General features: G+C 40.8%; 1 protein-coding gene across 1 annotated transcript in view; it reads left to right on the top strand.

The window, feature by feature from the left end:
- TRIO (trio Rho guanine nucleotide exchange factor) overlaps positions 1-19,183 on the top strand; it is a 2,940,676-nt gene that overhangs the window by 721,264 nt on the left and 2,200,229 nt on the right. Inside the window, 1 exon segment of the mRNA XM_069730426.1 lies at positions 17,901-18,131. Within this exon segment, the coding sequence (XP_069586527.1) occupies positions 17,901-18,131 (231 nt within the window).

The raw sequence follows: 19,183 nt of genomic DNA, 5'->3' as shown, positions 1-19,183 counted from the left end.
TATAGTCTCTAACTGGGTCGCTGTGACCAGTGGGGTACCGCAGGGGTCAGTATTGGGACCTGTTCTCTTCAACATATTCATTAATGATCTGGTAGAAGGTTTACACAGTAAAATATCGATATTTGCAGATGATACAAAACTATGTAAAGCAGTTAATACAAGAGAAGATAGTATTCTGCTACAGATGGATCTGGATAAGTTGGAAACTTGGGCTGAAAGGTGGCAGATGAGGTTTAACAATGATAAATGTAAGGTTATACACATGGGAAGAGGGAATCAATATCACCATTACACACTGAACGGGAAACCACTGGGTAAATCTGACAGGGAGAAGGACTTGGGGATCCTAGTTAATGATAAACTTACCTGGAGCAGCCAGTGCCAGGCAGCAGCTGCCAAGGCAAACAGGATCATGGGGTGCATTAAAAGAGGTCTGGATACACATGATGAGAGCATTATACTGCCTCTGTACAAATCCCTAGTTAGACCGCACATGGAGTACTGTGTCCAGTTTTGGGCACCGGTGCTCAGGAAGGATATAATGGAACTAGAGAGAGTACAAAGGAGGGCAACAAAATTAATAAAGGGGATGGGAGAACTACAATACCCAGATAGATTAGCGAAATTAGGATTATTTAGTCTAGAAAAAAGACGACTGAGGGGCGATCTAATAACCATGTATAAGTATATAAGGGGACAATACAAATATCTCGCTGAGGATCTGTTTATACCAAGGAAGGTGACGGGCACAAGGGGGAATTCTTTGCGTCTGGAGGAGAGAAGGTTTTTCCACCAACATAGAAGAGGATTCTTTACTGTTAGGGCAGTGAGAATCTGGAATTGCTTGCCTGAGGAGGTGGTGATGGCGAACTCAGTCGAGGGGTTCAAGAGAGGCCTGGATGTCTTCCTGGAGCAGAACAATATTGTATCATACAATTATTAGGTTCTGTAGAAGGACGTAGATCTGGGTATTTATTATAATGGAATATAGGCTGAACTGGATGGACAAATGTCTTTTTTCGGCCTTACTAACTATGTTACTATGTTACTATGTTACACCACAGACAAACAGATTTTATACACCGCAACAGCTAAATTTAAGCCTACTGCATAAATATGACTGTTAAGCAAAGCATATGTAATAAGTCTTTATACACTGTTAAATACCTCAAGCGATGAACACGGCAGTTAGGATGTATTAACAGCTATTAACTATTGTATTACACAGATTATGTCATAATAAATATACGGTTAAATTATTAAAACAAATACACCATAGACACGGGTTATACAGTAAAACTATATTATGCTGTATCAGCTGATTTAATCCTTTGTATGTAAACACGAACTAAGTACAATTTCTCATACAGATACTGACACGCAACCATCGGTCTATATGTTGGAAAACTGTGGTGTTCACGAACCATGTGAAAATCTGGATTCAGATGTCGAGATCATAGATGTCAAGAACCCTGTAATTTCACCGCTGCCCGATGCTCTTAAAAGTCGTGGAAATTCGTTAAGCAGGTGTCTCCAGAATAAAAAAGGTAACGGTTCACTTGAAATGCATATGGTTCTCACTTTTGTGTAGAAAATCAATTCTGTGTTAACTAATAGTTATATTTTATTTACATCTGCGAAACTAGCTGTCAGAAAAATTCAATTTGAAAAAGAGAATATTCCTGTCTCAACGAGTCCGAACAATGAGATGTCCATTAAACCAGGAGCTGCGGAAGTGCATTTCCCAGTTCATACCTGTAAGTATATATTTGGAATGCTCTATACTGGATTTATACAAACATTGTTACAGTGATTTCGTGGATAACTGTCACAGTTAACCTTTCAAATATTACGCAGGATCATGGATAACTGGCACAGTTAACTTTTCAAATATTACGCGGGATCATGGATAACTGGCACAATTACCGTAACTTTTCAAATATTACACAGGAACAGGGTTAAGTGCGGGGGTGTAGTTTTTCCAATTTACATCGGTCTCGCGGATAACTGACACTTGTATCTTTTCTTTTAGATACGTCGGATCTTCAACCACGAGTTTTGCATTGGCGTAATTATGGATCTGTACAGAATCACCCCCAAAGAGCTAATGCGGCTGTGAGAACATCGCCTCTTTCGCCCATCTGTGTTGTGGATCGTGTGGAAGGCTACGCGGCACCCAAACACTCCAGGAATCCAAGCCCCAAGATTTCACATAAAAAATCTAAGAACGTTTCAAGAAAGCGATTTGCATCGCAGAATGAAAGTCACCGCATAACTCAGGAAGCCAATAGCACAATCAGCATTCCACAAGTTACTTCTGAAAACAGAGAAATTGAACAGCTCTCCGAGGGTATGTGGTCACCCATAGATCCGTTCAATATATGGGTGTGTCAAGCTGTACAATCTAAAGGTACTGCTCTTGCAGGATCTTCTAGCGATTTCGGCATTGTATTACCTCTAAAGAAACGATCACTATCACGATGGCGTGTAAGTAAAAAGCAGAAAGTTGCAGGGGGCCCTGTGTGGAATGATGAACACAACAAAATCTTTATTGCTGTGTCTGCTCAGTACATCCATGCCAAACTCGCACAGATCAAACTAAAATCTTTCTGTGATACGTATGAAAGATTGATAAATGCATGTCCAACACCTGACATTATTGCTGAACTATATGCTTTTAAACTAAATCATGCATGTGTACATACACCCTGTGAATTTAAATAAATCTAAATCCAACTGACTAAACCTGGCTGGCTATGGGCTGAAAAAATTAACTAAAATAACACCGCAAAGATCTTATAGAGCCAGAGTCATTAAGAAGGCTCTACAGATGCTGGCTAGTTCCAGAAGATCGCCAGCAGCTAGAAGCGGGCGAAAGACAGATTGCAGCGCTATAACTACACAATATCCCCAGAGGCTATTACATGATTCAACTACAGTTTTACACATCCAAGACAACCCTGGAGGTGTCAACAGCAGTGGTGATCCAGTATGATTTTATCACAACAAAAACACAAACATTTTTATAGCTTGTTTTAATTAATTACCTGCAGGTCAGAACACATATTTGGTAAACACCTCTTAACACAGACCCTGACAGTGTTAAAAATGATGCTATCACCACTTTCTGAACACTTGTAAAATAAGTGATGCTTTATCTTATTAAACTCATCACCACTGAATGCTGATGTACATCATGCTGTAATCCCACTGAAATGTGCTGTTGTAGCTGAACTGTAACACTGTAAATTATCTATTTTGTAAGAAGTGTAATGATATATGTTAATTGTACATGTGATGATTTTTATATCATTCAGTACGAATTTTATAGTATTGAAATGTCTTTGAGATGTATTTATTTTATTACATTAAAATCTTTAAAATTTACAATACCGTGTCTTTGCTTTTTTAGAAATGAATAAAACAACCGCTTTATACTTGTCAAAAGCACAGGATATACATATGTCCATACAATGAGCCTGCTGTTATAAACTCATAAAATGAGAATCACAGTATCAAATAATGCTGCAAAAACACATGATATACATAATATGACCGTACAATGAGCCTGCTGCTATAAAACTCATATAAAATGAGAATCACAGTATCAAATAATGCTGCAAAAACACATGATATACATAATATGCCCGTACAATGAGCCTGCTGTGTTATAAAACACAATTTTGCACTATATGTGAATACTGACTCTGATAAAAAATCAAGAGATCGCTGAAATTGTGAGCCATATAAACCAAAGATATAAAAAGAATGCTGAATTTTTACTAAACAGGTTACTGCAGAATAAAAATGTTACAGCCTGGAATAATAAAGCTGAATTTATTGTCAAAGGATCCGTAATACCAGGGTCTAACTTACTGGATTTGGTACGTAGTACATCACAGAGTCATGCTCTGACTGGCAGAAATCTACCTCCGGGTTGGGATTCATTTATGCAGGCTATGGCCGAGCTAAATATACCATCCACAGTTGTGGGTAATCCCACTACTGGGAAGCTTTTAGATGAATTATAAATTTTCAGCCGTGAGACACGCGCTGTATCTACACCGCAGAAGCTAGCTCCGTCGCCCCGTACAATTCAGTCTTTACATTCCCCGTCATTAGCCAGCACACGTGGAACTCTGTTGCCTAAAAAAAGGTCTCTACCGCTACTACAAAACATGTGGCTCACAATGTAAAGGATGTACTGGATAAATGCTGTACTTGATTTGTAACACTATATTATTTATTTTGTAAGAAGTGTAATGATGAATGTTAATTGTACTTGTGATACTATTTACTTATTAATTTTGTAAGAAGTGTGTTGGAGTGTGTTCATTGTACTATTTAATGTTTTTCCTTTTTTATACTCTTTAAGAATTTTTATATTATTGAAATGCCTTTGAGATGCATTTATTTTACAACAATAAAATCTTTTAAACTTTTACAATATCGCGTCTTTGCTTTTTTTATAAGCGTATAAAAAACACAGCTTCATACTTGCGGGTGTTGTAAGGTGTTGTAACATGTCCGTATACGTAATATGCCCATATAGTGACCCTGGTGTTATAAGCCACGTGTAAAAATGAGAATCCAGTATCAAATAAATACACGCCTAGGATATAAATTATATAAACGGTATGGTGTGTTATAAAACACAATTTTGCACTATACGTGATCATTGGAAATAAAATACATTGCTCTGATTACAGACTTCTGACTTGCAGAGAAATGATAGAATCATATCAGATTTTGTGTCATCAAAATTTTCAAGTTTAACCCGTTGTTCTGCCAGTAGTTATCAAATTCAGCAAAAATCTGCTTGCCTTTGTCAGTTTTGTTGATCTAAATGTCTGCCCAGCACTTAAAGCTGTCTTATAGTGTACTTTTTACGCATACCAATAAATATTTTAACCCCTTAAGCCCCGAGGGTGGTTTGCACGTTAATGACCGGGCCAATTTTTACAATTCTGACCACTGTCCCTTTATGAGGTTATAACTCTGAAACGCTTCAGCGGATCTTGGCGTGTTTTCTCGTGACGTATTATACTTCATGTTAGTGGTAAAATTTATTCGATATATCTTGCGTTTATTTGTGGAAAAAATGGAAATTTGGCGAAAATTTTGAAAATTTTGCAATTTTCCAACTTTGAATTTTTATACCCTTAAATCACAGAGATATGTCATGCAAAATACTTAATAAGTAACATTTCCCACATGTCTACTTTACATCAGCACAATTTTGGAACCAAAATTTTTTTTTTTTAGGGAGTTATAAAAGTTAAAAGTTGACCAGCAATTTCTCATTTTTGCAACACCATTTTTTTTAGGGACCGCATCTCATTTGAAGTCATTTTGAGGGGTCTATATGATAGAAAATACCCAAGTGTGACACCATTCTAAAAACTACACCCCTCAAAGGTGCTCAAAACCACATTCAAGAAGTTTATTAACCCTTCAGGTGTTTTACAGGAATTTTTGGAATGTTTAAATAAAAATGAACATTTAACTTTTTTTCACACAAAATTTATTTCAGCTCCAATTTGTTGTATTTTACCAAGTGTAACAGGAGAAAATGGACCCCAAAAGTTGTTGTACAATTTGTACTGAGTACGTTGATACCCCATATGTGGGGATAAACCACTGTTTGGGCGCATGGCAGAGCTCGGAAGGGAAGGAGCGCCGTTTGACTTTTCAATGCAAAATTGACAGGAATTGAGATGGGACGCCATGTTGCGTTTGGAGAGCCCCTGATGTGCCTAAACATTGAAACCACCCAAAAGTGACACCATATTGGAAAGTAGACCCCCTAAGGAACTTATCTAGATGTGTTTTGAGAGCTTTGAGCCCCCAAGTGTTTCACAACAGTTTATAACGCAGAGCCGTGAAAATAAAAATTCTTTTTTTTTTCACAAAAATGATTTTTTTGTCCCCAGTTTTGTATTTTCGCTAGGGTAACAGGATAAATTGGACCCCAAAAGTTGTTGTCCAATTTGTCCTGTGTATGCTGATACCCCATTTGTGGGGGGAAGCACTGTTTGGGCGCATGGCAGAGCTTGGAAGGGAAGGAGCGCCATTTGGAATACAGACTTAGATGGATTGGTCTGCAGGCGTCACGTTGCATTTGCAGAGCCCCTGATGTACCCAAACAGTAGAAGCCCCCCTCAAGTGACCCCATATTGGAAACTAGACCCCCCAAGGAACTAATCTAGATGTGTTGTGAGAACTTTGAACCCCCAAGTGTTTCACTGCAGTTTACAACGCAGAGCCACGAAAATAAAAAAAATCTTATTTTTCCCACAAAAATGATTTTTAGCCCCCCACATTTTTATTTTCCCAAGGATAACAAGAGAACTTGGACCCCAAAAGTTGTTATCCAATTTGTCCTGAGTATGCTGATACCCCATGTGTTGGGGTAAACCCCTGTTTGGGCGCACCGGAGAGCTCGGAAGGGAAGGAGCACTGTTTTACTTTTTCAACGCAGAATTGGCTGGAATTGAGATCGGACGACATGTCGCGTTTGGAGAGCCCCTGATGTGCCTGAACAGTGGAAACTCCCCAATTCTACCTGAAACCCTAACCCTAACACACCCCTAACCCTAATCCCAATGGTAACCCTAACCACACCCCTAACCCTGACACACTCCTAATTCTAATCCCAAAGCTAATCCCAACCGTAAATATAATCCAAACCCTAACCCTAACTTTAGCCCTAACCCTAACTTTAGCCCCAACCCTAACCCTAACTTTAGCCCCAACCCTAACCGTAACTTTAGCCCCAACCCTAACCCTAACTTTAGCTCCAACCCTAACCCTAGCCCCAACCCTAGCCCTAACCCTAGCCCCAACCCTAGCCCCAACCCTAGCCCCAACCCTAGCCCCAACCCTAGCCCTAACCCTAGCCCCAACCCTAACCCTAGCCCTAACCCTAACCCTAGCCCTGATGGGAAAATGGAAATAAATACATTTTTTTAATTTTATTATTTTTCCCTAACTAAGGGGGTGATGAAGGGGGGTTTGATTTACTTTTATAGCGTTTTTTATATCGGATTTTTATGATTGCCATCCATCACACACTAAAAGACGCTTTTTATTGCAAAAAAGTTTTTGCTTCTCCACAGTTTGAGAGCTATAATTTTTCCATATTTTGGTCCACAGAGTCATGTGAGGTCTTGTTTTTTGCGGGACGAGTTGACGTTTTTATTGGTAACATTTTTGGACACGTGACAGTTTTTGATCACTCTTTATTCCGATTTTTGTGAGGCAGAATGACCAAAAACCAGCTATTCATGAATTTCTTTTGGGGGAGGCGTTTATACCGTTCCACGTTTGGTAAAGTGGATGAAGCAGTTTTATTCGTCGGGTCAGTACGATTACAGCGATACCTCATTTATATCATTTTTTATGTTTTGGCGCTTTTATACGATAAAAGCTATTTTATAGAAAAAATAATTATTTTGGCATCGCTTTATTCTCAGGACTATAACTTTTTTATTTTTTTGCTTATTATGCTTTGTGGCGGCTCGTTTTTTGCGGGACAAGATGACGTTTTCAGCGGTATCATTGTTATTTATATCCGTCTTTTTGATTGCGTGTTATTCCACTTTTTGTTCGGCGGTATGATAATAAAGCTGTTGTGAGTTCTGTTTTTGGGCTCCCTCTGGTGGTTACTGATGGTACTGGGTGACTTGTGTTCTCTGCGGTCTCTGGTGTCCACCTGTTCCATCAGGTTATGGGAGTTTCCTATTTAACCTGGCTTTTTTGTCATTTCCTCGCCGGCTATCAATGTAATCAGCGTGTCTTTTTACCTCTGCTCCCTGCGTCTGTTATCTTCAGGACAAGCTAAGTTTTGATTTTCCTGTTCCACGTTTTGCTTAATTTTTGTCTTAGTCCAGCTTGCAGATATGTGATTCCTTGCTGCTGTTTGCTCTAGTGGGCTGAAATTACTCCTCATGTTCCATGAGTTGGCACATGAGTTCAAGTAATTTCAGGATGGTTTTTTTGAAGGGTTTTTCGCTGACCGCGCAGTTCACATTTGTATCCTCTGCTATCTAGCTTTAGCGGGCCTCATTTTTGCTGATTCTATTTTCATAACTACATATGTGCTTTCCTCTCATTTCACCGTTATTACATGTGGGGGGCTGCTATTTCTGTGGGGTGTTTCTCTGGAGGCAAGTGAGGTCTGTGTTTCTTCTGATAGGGAAAGTTAATCCTTCGGCTGGTGCGAGACGTCTAGGAATCATCGTAGGCACGTTCCCCGGCTACTGCTAGTTGTGTGTTTAGGTTCAGGTTCGCTGTCAGCTCAGGTTCCATCACCCTAGAGCTTGTTTTGTTTTTGTGCTTGTCCTTTTGTGATCCCCTGCCATTGGGATCATGACAGTATAGCCGGCCCGAAAAAATTGGTCATCGTTTTGGCTGAAGTAGGAGGAAAAGTAGTCTGAGGAAGTTATTTTTTTTTGTTTTTTTTCCTCAGTGTTTGCTGCCCAGCCTTAATTGCAGCTTGACTGCTTCTTTCCTCCTCTTAATCCTTGAATGGCTCTGACCTCAGCTGTTTATCATGGACGTCCAGAGTTTGGCTTCCAGCCTGAATAATCTTGCTGCTAAGGTTCAAAATATACAAGATTTTGTTGTACATACGCCTATGTCTGAACCTAGAATTCCTGTCCCAGAGTTTTTTTCTGGAGATAGATCTAGTTTTCTGAATTTTAGGAACAATTGCAAGTTGTTTCTTTCCTTGAAATCTCGCTCCTCTGGAGACCCTGCTCAGCAAGTCAAGATTGTTATATCTTTCCTGCGGGGTGACCCTCAGAATTGGGCATTTGCATTGGCACCAGGGGATCCTGCGTTGCTCAATGTGGATGCGTTTTTTCTGGCATTGGGTTTGCTCTATGAGGAACCTAACCTAGAGATTCAGGCTGAAAAAGCTTTATTGGCTCTCTCTCAGGGGCAAGATGAAGCAGAAATATATTGTCAGAAATTTCGGAAATGGTCGGTGCTTACTCAGTGGAATGAGTGCGCTCTGGCTGCAAAATTCAGAGATGGCCTTTCTGAGGCCATTAAAGATGTTATGGTGGGGTTCCCGGCGCCTACAGGTCTGAATGAGCCCATGACTATGGCTATTCAGATTGATCGGCGTTTACGGGAGCGCAAACCTGTGCACCATTTGGCGGTGTCTTCTGAACAGGCACCTGAGATAATGCAATGTGATAGAATTCAGTCCAGAAGTGAACGGCAAAATTATAGGCTAAAAAATGGATTGTGTTTTTATTGTGGTGATTCAGCTCATGTTATATCAGCATGCTCTAAACGCACAAAAAAGGTTGATAAGTCTGTTGCCATTGGTACTTTACAGTCTAAGTTCATTCTGTCTGTGACACTGATTTGTTCATTATCATCCATTTCCGTTGATGCCTATGTGGATTCAGGCGCTGCCCTGAGTCTTATGGATTGGTCATTTGCCAATCGCTGTGGGTTTAGTCTGGAACCTCTGGAAGTTCCTATTCCTTTGAAAGGAATTGACTCTACACCTTTGGCTATGAATAAACCTCAGTACTGGACACAAGTGACCATGCATATGACTCCCGTTCATCAGGAGGTGATTCTCTTCCTGGTACTGTATAATTTACATGATGTCTTAGTGCTTGGTCTGCCATGGTTACAAACTCATAACCCAGTCCTGGACTGGAAAACAATGTCTGTGTTAAGCTGGGGATGTCAGGGGGTTCATGATGATGCATCTCCGATTTCTATCGCTTCATCTACTCCTTCTGAGGTTCCGGTATTTTTGTCTGATTATCGGGAGGTTTTTGAGGAGCCTAAGCTCAGTTCGCTTCCTCCTCACAGGGATTGCGATTGTGCTATAGATTTGATTCCTAGCAGTAAATTCCCTAAAGGTCATTTGTTCAATCTGCCAGTGCCAGAGCATACTGCTATGCGGAATTATGTTGAGGAGTCCTTGGAAAAGGGACATATCCGTCCATCTTCGTCTCCTTTGGGAGCAGGTTTTTTTTTTGTGGCCAAAAAAGATGGTTCCTTGAGGCCTTGCATAGATTATCGTCTTTTGAATAAGATTACAGTCAAATATCAGTATCCTTTGCCATTGTTGACTGATTTGTTCGCTCGCATTAAGGGGGCTAAATGGTTCACTAAGATTGATCTTCGGGGTGCGTATAATCTTGTGCGGATAAGGCAGGGTGATGAGTGGAAAAACGCATTTAATACGCCTGAGGGCCATTTCGAGTATTTGGTGATGCCTTTTGGACTTTCTAATGCTCCTTCTGTCTTCCAGTCTTTTATGCACGATATTTTCCGTGAATATCTGGATAAATTTATTATCGTGTATTTGGATGATGTTTTGGTTTTTTCTGATGACTGGGAGTCTCATGTTCAGCAGGTCAGGAAGGTGTTTCAGGTCCTGCGGGCCAATTATTTGTTTGTAAAGGGTTCTAAATGTCTCTTTGGAGTCCAGAAGATTTCTTTTTTGGGGTATATTTTTTCCCCTTCTACTATTGAGATGGATCCCATCAAGGTTCAGGCTATTTGTGACTGGACGCAGCCTACATCTCTTAAGAGTTTACAGAAGTTCTTGGGCTTTGCTAATTTTTATCGTCGCTTCATAACTAATTTTTCTAGTGTTGTTAAGCCTTTGACGGATTTGACTAAAAAGGGTGCTGATGTTACTGATTGGTCTCCTGCGGCTGTGGAGGCCTTTCAGGAACTTAAGCGCCGGTTTTCTTCTGCTCCTGTGTTGCGTCAGCCAGATACGTCGCTTCCTTTTCAGGTTGAGGTTGATGCTTCCGAGATCGGAGCGGGGGCGGTTTTGTCACAGAGAAGCTCCGATGGCTCAGTGATGAAGCCATGTGCGTTCTTTTCTAGAAAATTTTCGCCCGCTGAACGGAATTATGATGTTGGTAATCGGGAGCTTTTGGCCATGAAGTGGGCATTTGAGGAGTGGCGTCATTGGCTTGAGGGTGCTAGACATCGTGTGGTGGTCTTGACTGATCACAAAAATCTGATGTACCTTGAGTCTCCCAAGCGTCTGAATCCTAGACAGGCTCGTTGGTCACTGTTTTTCTCCCGTTTCAATTTTGTGGTTTCATACCTGCCAGGTTCAAAGAATGTGAAGGCGGATGCTCTTTCTTGGAGTTTTGTGCCTGACTCCCCTGGAAATTCTGAGCCCACTGGTATCCTTAGGGATGGAGTGATTTTGTCGGCTGTCTCCCCAGACTTGCGACGTGCTTTGCAGGAGTTTCAGGCGAATAAACCTGATCGTTGTCCGCCGGAAAGGCTGTTTGTTCCGGATAATTGGACCAGTAGAGTCATCTCCGAGGTCCATTCTTCTGTGTTGGCAGGTCATCCTGGAATATTTGGTACTAGAGACTTGGTGGCCAGGTCTTTTTGGTGGCCTTCCTTGTCGAGGGATGTGCGCTCTTTCGTGCAGTCTTGTGGAGTTTGCGCTCGGGCTAAGCCTTGCTGTTCTCGGGCCAGTGGATTGTTGTCACCTTTGCCTATCCCGAAGAGGCCTTGGACGCACATTTCCATGGACTTTATTTCGATCTCCCTGTCTCTCAAAAAATGTCCGTCATATGGGTTGTGTGTGACCGCTTTTCTAAGATGGTTCATCTGGTACCCTTGCCTAAGTTACCTTCCTCCTCTGAGTTGGTCCCTCTGTTTTTTCAAAACGTGGTCCGTTTGCATGGCATTCCGGAGAACATCGTTTCTGACAGGGGATCCCAGTTTGTGTCTAGATTTTGGCGGACGTTCTGTGCTATGATGGGCATTGATTTGTCCTTTTCGTCTGCATTCCATCCCCAGACGAATGGCCAGACGGAACGAACTAATCAGACTTTAGAAACTTATTTAAGGTGTTTTGTTTCTGCTGATCAAGATGACTGGGTTTCCTTTTTGCCGCTTGCCGAGTTTGCCCTTAATAATCGGGCTAGTTCTGCTACCTTGGTTTCTCCTTTCTTTTGTAATTCGGGGTTTCATCCTCGTTTTTCCTCTGGTCAGGTGGAGCCTTCTGATTGTCCTGGAGTGGACATGGTGGTGGATAGGTTGCATCGGATTTGGAGTCATGTGGTGGACAATTTGAAGTTGTCCCAGGAGAGGGCTCAGCAGTTTGCTAATCGCCGTCGCCGCGTGGGTCCTCGACTTCTTGTTGGGGACTTGGTGTGGTTGTCTTCTCGTTTTGTTCCTATGAAGGTCTCTTCTCCTAAGTTCAAGCCTCGGTTCATCGGTCCCTATAGGATCTTGGAAATTCTTAACCCTGTGTCGTTTCGTTTGGATCTCCCGGCATCGTTTGCTATTCATAATGTGTTCCATCGGTCGTTGTTGCGGAAGTATGAGGTACCTGTCGTTCCTTCGCTTGAGCCTCCTGCTCCGGTGCTGGTGGAGGGTGAATTGGAGTATGTTGTGGAGAAGATCTTGGATTCTCGTGTTTCCAGACGGAAACTCCAGTATTTGGTCAAGTGGAAGGGTTATGGTCAGGAGGATAATTCTTGGGTGATTGCCTCTGATGTTCATGCTGCCGATTTGGTCCGTGCTTTTCATAGGGCTCATCCTGGTCGCCCTGGTGGTTCTCGTGAGGGTTCGGTGACCCCTCCTCAAGGGAAGGGTACTGTTGTGAGTTCTGTTTTTGGGCTCCCTCTGGTGGTTACTGATGGTACTGGGTGACTTGTGTTCTCTGCGGTCTCTGGTGTCCACCTGTTCCATCAGGTTATGGGAGTTTCCTATTTAACCTGGCTTTTTTGTCATTTCCTCGCCGGCTATCAATGTAATCAGCGTGTCTTTTTACTTCTGCTCCCTGCGTCTGTTATCTTCAGGACAAGCTAAGTTTTGATTTTCCTGTTCCACGTTTTGCTTAATTTTTGTCTTAGTCCAGCTTGCAGATATGTGATTCCTTGCTGCTGGTTGCTCTAGTGGGCTGAAATTACTCCTCATGTTCCATGAGTTGGCACATGAGTTCAAGTAATTTCAGGATGGTTTTTTTGAAGGGTTTTTCGCTGACCGCGCAGTTCACTTTTGTATCCTCTGCTATCTAGCTTTAGCGGGCCTCATTTTTGCTGATTCTATTTTCATAACTACGTATGTGCTTTCCTCTCATTTCACCGTTATTACATGTGGGGGGCTGCTATTTCTGTGGGGTGTTTCTCTGGAGGCAAGTGAGGTCTGTGTTTCTTCTAATAGGGAAAGTTAATCCTTCGGCTGGCGCGAGACGCCTAGGAATCATCGTAGGCACGTTCCCCGGCTACTGCTAGTTGTGTGTTTAGGTTCAGGTTCGCGGTCAGCTCAGGTTCCATCACCCTAGAGCTTGTTTTGTTTTTGTGCTTGTCCTTTTGTGATCCCCTGCCATTGGGATCATGACATAAAGCGTTGTTTTTTGGCTCCTTTTTTTTTTTTTTCTTACGGTGTTCACTGAAGGGGTTAACTAGTGGGACAGTTTTATAGGTTGGGTCGTTTCGGACGCGGCGATACTAAATGTGTGCATTTATTGTTTTTTTTTTTTTTTTTAGATAAAGAAATGTATTTATGGGAATAATATTTATTTATTTATTTATTTAGTAATTTATTTTTTTTTTTTTACACATGTGGAAATTTTTTTTTTTACTTTTTTACTTTGTCCCAGGGGGGGACATCACAGATCGCCGATCTTACAGTTTGCACAGCACTCTGTAAGATCGTCGATCTCACTGACATTGCTGCAGGCTTACCAGCACCTGCAGGCGACCCGGAAGTACTCCCTGCAGGACCCGGATGCAGCCCCGCGACCATTTGGGATCCGGGGACTGCAGGGAGAAGACGCTCGGTACACGGTGAGTACATCACCGTGTACCGATCGTCTCAGGGAAGCCCGCAGGGAGCCCCCTCCCTGCGCGATGCTTCCCTGTACCGCCGACACATCGCGATCATGTTTGATCGTTGTGTGCCGGGGGTTAATGTGCCGGGAGCGGTCCGTGACCGCTCCTGGCACATAGTGCTGTTTGTCAGCTGCGATAGTCAGCTGACACCCGGCCGCGATCGGCCGCGCTCCCCCCGTGAGCGCGGCCGATCGCATATGACGTACTATCCCGTCACTGGGAATTAAGTCCCAGGTCACCTGGATGGGATAGTACGTCATATGGGATTAAGGGGTTAAGCTGCTGTCTGTGTACGTTCTACACCTGTTTGTAGAAACTCTGGCTGTTTGTATAAACACAATTTTGCACTATATGTGATCATTGGGGACTATATGTGGACACTGTGAATAAAATACATTGCTCAAATTACAGAATGCAATCTCACAGCAGCTACATATAAAATGAAAATCTAATAGGATATAAAAACAAATACTGGGATAATAATCACTGTATCAAATACTGTGATAACAATATCAAACTGTATCAAAAGGGAAAACCAGACAAGGAGGGACAGCTGGCAGACAGGGCGGGGAGGGGTTACACACTTTGATACACTTTGATAGGGGCGGGTCCACCTGTCAAATTGAGTTTGACAAAACCACCCGATGCTACACTACTAATGTGTAAGCCCCCTATATTCTGTTAACCGATGATGGACCTGAGTGGGATCTTGCTTTTTTGTGAATTGAGTTGAAGCTCTAATTGGGAACATTTTGGATCAAGTTTATCCTGTGCTCTATGCTGAGCACTTACTTGGGGTTTTCTATCTAAGTCTCCGAGTGACGTGATTCAGATGAAACCCCCGAGGGATCCATTCACTATAATGTGGCTGCAGAGTTACTGTGGATTCCATCTGGCCCCTGTTCAGCGGTGTCACCCTTCACTTCCGAGGCCTGATGTGCACCCAAAAAATGTTTTTTTCTCCCATAAGGTATCGGCGTACTCATGAGAAATTGCACAAAAACTTTTGTGGTACATTTTCTCTTATTACCCTTGCGGAAAAAAAAGGGACTGAAGGTAATTTTTGTGGAAATTATGTGATTTTTTTTTTATTTCACTTTTCAATGTTATAAACTTCTGTGAAGCACTTTGGGGTTCAAGGTGCTCACCTTATATCTATATAAGTTCCAAGTTCCCTGAAGGGTCTAGATTCCAAAATGGGATCACTTGTGGAGGGTTTTCACTGTTTAGGCTAAGTAAAATGGCGCTCCTTCCCTTTCAAGCCCCACCGTGTGCCAAAACAGTGTTTTCCTCCCCACATATGGGGTATCTGCATGTTCCTGAGAAATTTCACTACAAATTTTGGTTTGGGGTCCATTTTTTCCTGTTACCCTTGTGAAAATAAAACAAATTGGGTCTAAGGTAAAATTTTTGTGAAAAAAGTTAAATGTTATTTTTTTTCTTCCACTTTGCTTACAAGAGTGAAGCACTTGAAGGGTTAATAATCTTCTTGAATGTGGTTGTGAGCATCTTGAGGGGTGCAGTTTTTAGAATTATGTCGCTTTTGGATATTTTCTGTCATATAGACCCCTCAAAGTCACTTCAAATGTGATGTGGTCCCTAAAAAATGGTTTTGTAAATTTTGTTTGAAAAATTAGTAATTGCTTTTGAACTTTTAACCCTTTTAACTTCCTGACAAAAAAAAATATTGGGGTTAAACATTTTTTCTGGTGTAAAGTAGACATGTGGGAAATGTCATTTATTAACTATTTTTTGTGACACATCTCTCTGATTTAAGGACAAAATAATTAAAATTTTAAAAATTGCAAAATGTTCCCCAAATTTCTGTTTTTTTTTTCACAGATAAACAGAAGTCATATCAAAGAAATTTTAGCACTATCATGAAGTATTAAATGTTACTAAACACTATTTTAGGATCAGTAGAATTTTTCCAGAGTTATTACATCATAAAGTGACAGTGGTTAGAATTGTAAAATTTGGCCCAGTCATGAAGGTGCAAACAGCCTTGGGAGATAAAGTGGTTAATAAGGCAAAAAGTGAAGAAATTTGAACTTTGGTGTTTGTTTATTTTTTTATCTTTTTCATATTTTTAAGAACTTTTTATCTCACTTTTTACTGGCTTCAATACGTAGTCCCCTTGAATCTACGATCATCTGATTGCCTGTGTTCTATATATCAGTGCTCCACCAAATCACAATCTTCCACTGGCTGGCATTCACAGGCATGACAGGCATGTGGGTCATATCAACAGACCTCGTTTGTCATGACTACATATCGGCACCCCATAATCACATAACAGGGGCTCTGATGGGCATGATGAATTTCGTGCTTCCGGTTGACACAGTATTAAATCAGTTATCAAGAGCAGGGAAAGTTGTAAGCTCAGTGTGTGAGCCCACATCAAAGGCTGGGACATAACCTTTGATGTAAATATATGTCAAAGATCGTGAAGAGGTTAAAGCTTATGGTCCGAAAAGCACATTATTTCAGTCACCCATTGCTCCCACACCACCTCTCCCAAGACACAATCACAAGTTTTTAATGGATTGTCATGTCCTACATATGGTTGCCATGTCAATTCACCTTTGAAGCTGAAAAACAAGATTGTCATAATAGGAAAACATGATCTTTCTTACATACTGCAATCAGACTATTACAGTTTTGACAACTATATGTACACAACTTGGCACTCAAGAGGTAGCAAAGAAGGAGAGTTCTATTTATTGTGCATCCAGAAAATATGTTATGTTAAATGTTTTCGATACGCAAAATGACGTTCATCAGAAAAAACTGGTTCAGTATCATAGTTGTGAAGATTTTATTACTCTCTGTATGACTATATTTTAAAAGCAAAGGATGATTTCATATCCACTGCGATGGAGTCGCATGCCCCAGACGCGCTGTCGCGGCATTTATCCTTCCAGCATCCAGCGCATACCCATAGCGACGGTTGTCGCAAGCCACAGACGCTCTATGTTTACATAGATTGGACTACGGCATTCAGGCACCTAATCCAATAAGGGCCTGATAAAATGTTCTCAACTATATTACTGAACCAGTTTTATACTGATGAAGATCCTTTTGCATACCGAAAACGGTTAACATAATAACATATTGTCTGGATGCACAATAAATGGAACTCTTCTTTTTTGGTACCTCTTGAGTGCCAAGTTTTTTTTTACATATAGTTGTTGCGACGGGCTGGACACCCTACTTGAACACATACAATTGACTATCACAAGAGTGCCGTGATTTTTATATTATTATCACAGTTTTAAGTCATTTCAATAAAACATGTAAATATAAAAATTGGAATGACCCAGACTTTCATACTAAAAAATCAAAATATAAAAAAAATTACCGGTAATAAGATATACATATTTGCTATTGATGTGTCTGTAAAATTAAATTATATAGCAAAACAAAATTAAAATGCCAGAATTGTAAGTTCGGTCACCGTGCCACCCACAAACTTAAAAAAATAAATAAATAAAACCACTCTAAGTACATTGTATGTAACCTAAAATATATCAATAGAAATCCCAGCTAACTAATAAAAAGAAAAAAAAAACTCTACTGATGGAAAAATAATAAATGTTTTGGGTCTCAGAAAATAAAACTTTATTTAAATTTCAGAATTTTTTTCATCATCAAAAATAAAATTAAAACCTATGCAAGTTTGATATGGCTGTAATTTTTCTGACCTGATGATTCATGTCGGCATACCATTTTTACTGCATAATGAACATCATATAAACAGACAAAAGAAACCTGTGTCAGAATTGCGTTTTTTTTCCCGCCATTTCACTGCACTTACAATTTTTTCCTGTTTTATATTACATTATATGGTAAAATCCAAGGTGCAATTCGTTCCACAAGAAAAAAAATAATCCTTCGACTGGCTATGTCAATGCAGTAATTAAAAAGTTAAAGTTCTTGGAAGAGGAAACCATGAAACACAGATTTTGATAGTCTAAAATATGTAGCATATAAAAAGTGAGGAAAAAAATATTGAAACTTACAACAGTTATATATTTTTGTTTAAAGGTTAGTCAAGAAGGAAAATCTCTGCTGGACAAGCTTCAAAGACCATTAACTCCTGGTACCTCTGATTCCCTGACTACTTCTTCCAACTATTCAAAGGCTGTTCATCACGTCTTAGATGCTGTCCATGAGGTTTTGCATCATCAACGACAGCTGGAAAATATATGGCAGCATCGTAAGGTTCGATTACATCAACGACTACAACTTTGTGTTTTTCAGCAAGATGTTCAGCAGGTAATTTATTTTTAAGGGTAGTTCTAAATGAGTGTCACATTACTAGATGTTTTCTTTCCTCTGGGGTTGTGTATTTTTTATCACGGATGGTCAGCAATCTTCTGCTTTCAGATTTAGGTATCTATCATTATTTGCAATTAATTAAAGTGTCAATCCCTTGTGACAAAGTCACTGGCAAAGTACTGGAGGGGAGATATGTAGCACTGAGATTGTTACCTCCAATAATATGCACATAGACAAATTCTCCAGCACATGAACTGCTGAGTGGTGCCATGTTTAGTGCTAGGATGGTTAAACAGCTGTAGAGTGGGAGGAGTCCAGAGGATAAATACCCAGCCTTCTAGAGTATTTGGTGTGGAGGTGGGCTTAAAGGTGAAAGCTGTGGAGGTGTATTGTCATGTGAAGGAAAGCTAAACCTTGTGTTTTTTCCTGAAGCGGGCATTTTCCTGTAGCATCAAAGACTGTGCTATACGTGATGTTTTTGATTTTCAGTTAGGCAGTGAAGGCCGCTTTTGTTTTCCTAACGTTGCCCTGGTTTATGCAGTACTCTCAATAAATCAATGGAAGATTTAAAGACAGTGTTCCTGTGCCTACCTCTATTTGCAGCCGAGTGAGCCTATCTACTACAGTTTTTAGAAATGCTGGCAAATTTACCCAGAAAGGAAATGTGGAGGCTGCCGACAAACTGCATGTCTTCGATGAGGGCGGCTGTAAAAACGGAACAGCGGTTGGACAAAATGGAGCTTATCAAGCATCTGGTCCGTAGCCAGCAGCAGCACCAATAGCATCTGCAACAGCTGCAGCAGTAGCTGCAGCAGTAGCTCCAGCAGGAGCACCAGCAACAACAGCTCCGACACCATTCTATTAACTGCACCCCTCAAGTTGCTCAAAACCACATTCAATAAGTTTATTAACCCTTCAGATGATTCACATGAACAATTTGAATGTGGAAGGAAAAAACAAACATTTTTTTCACAAGGGTAACAGGAGAAAACTGACCCCAAATTTGCTGTGTAATTTCTCCTGAGCACTCCGATAGCCCAAATGTTGGG

The sequence above is a fragment of the Ranitomeya imitator genome, chromosome 6, assembly GCF_032444005.1.
Source record: "Ranitomeya imitator isolate aRanImi1 chromosome 6, aRanImi1.pri, whole genome shotgun sequence".
In the NCBI taxonomy this organism is placed as follows: Eukaryota; Metazoa; Chordata; class Amphibia; order Anura; family Dendrobatidae; genus Ranitomeya; species Ranitomeya imitator.
This window is presented reverse-complemented; position numbering and strand designations above follow the sequence as displayed.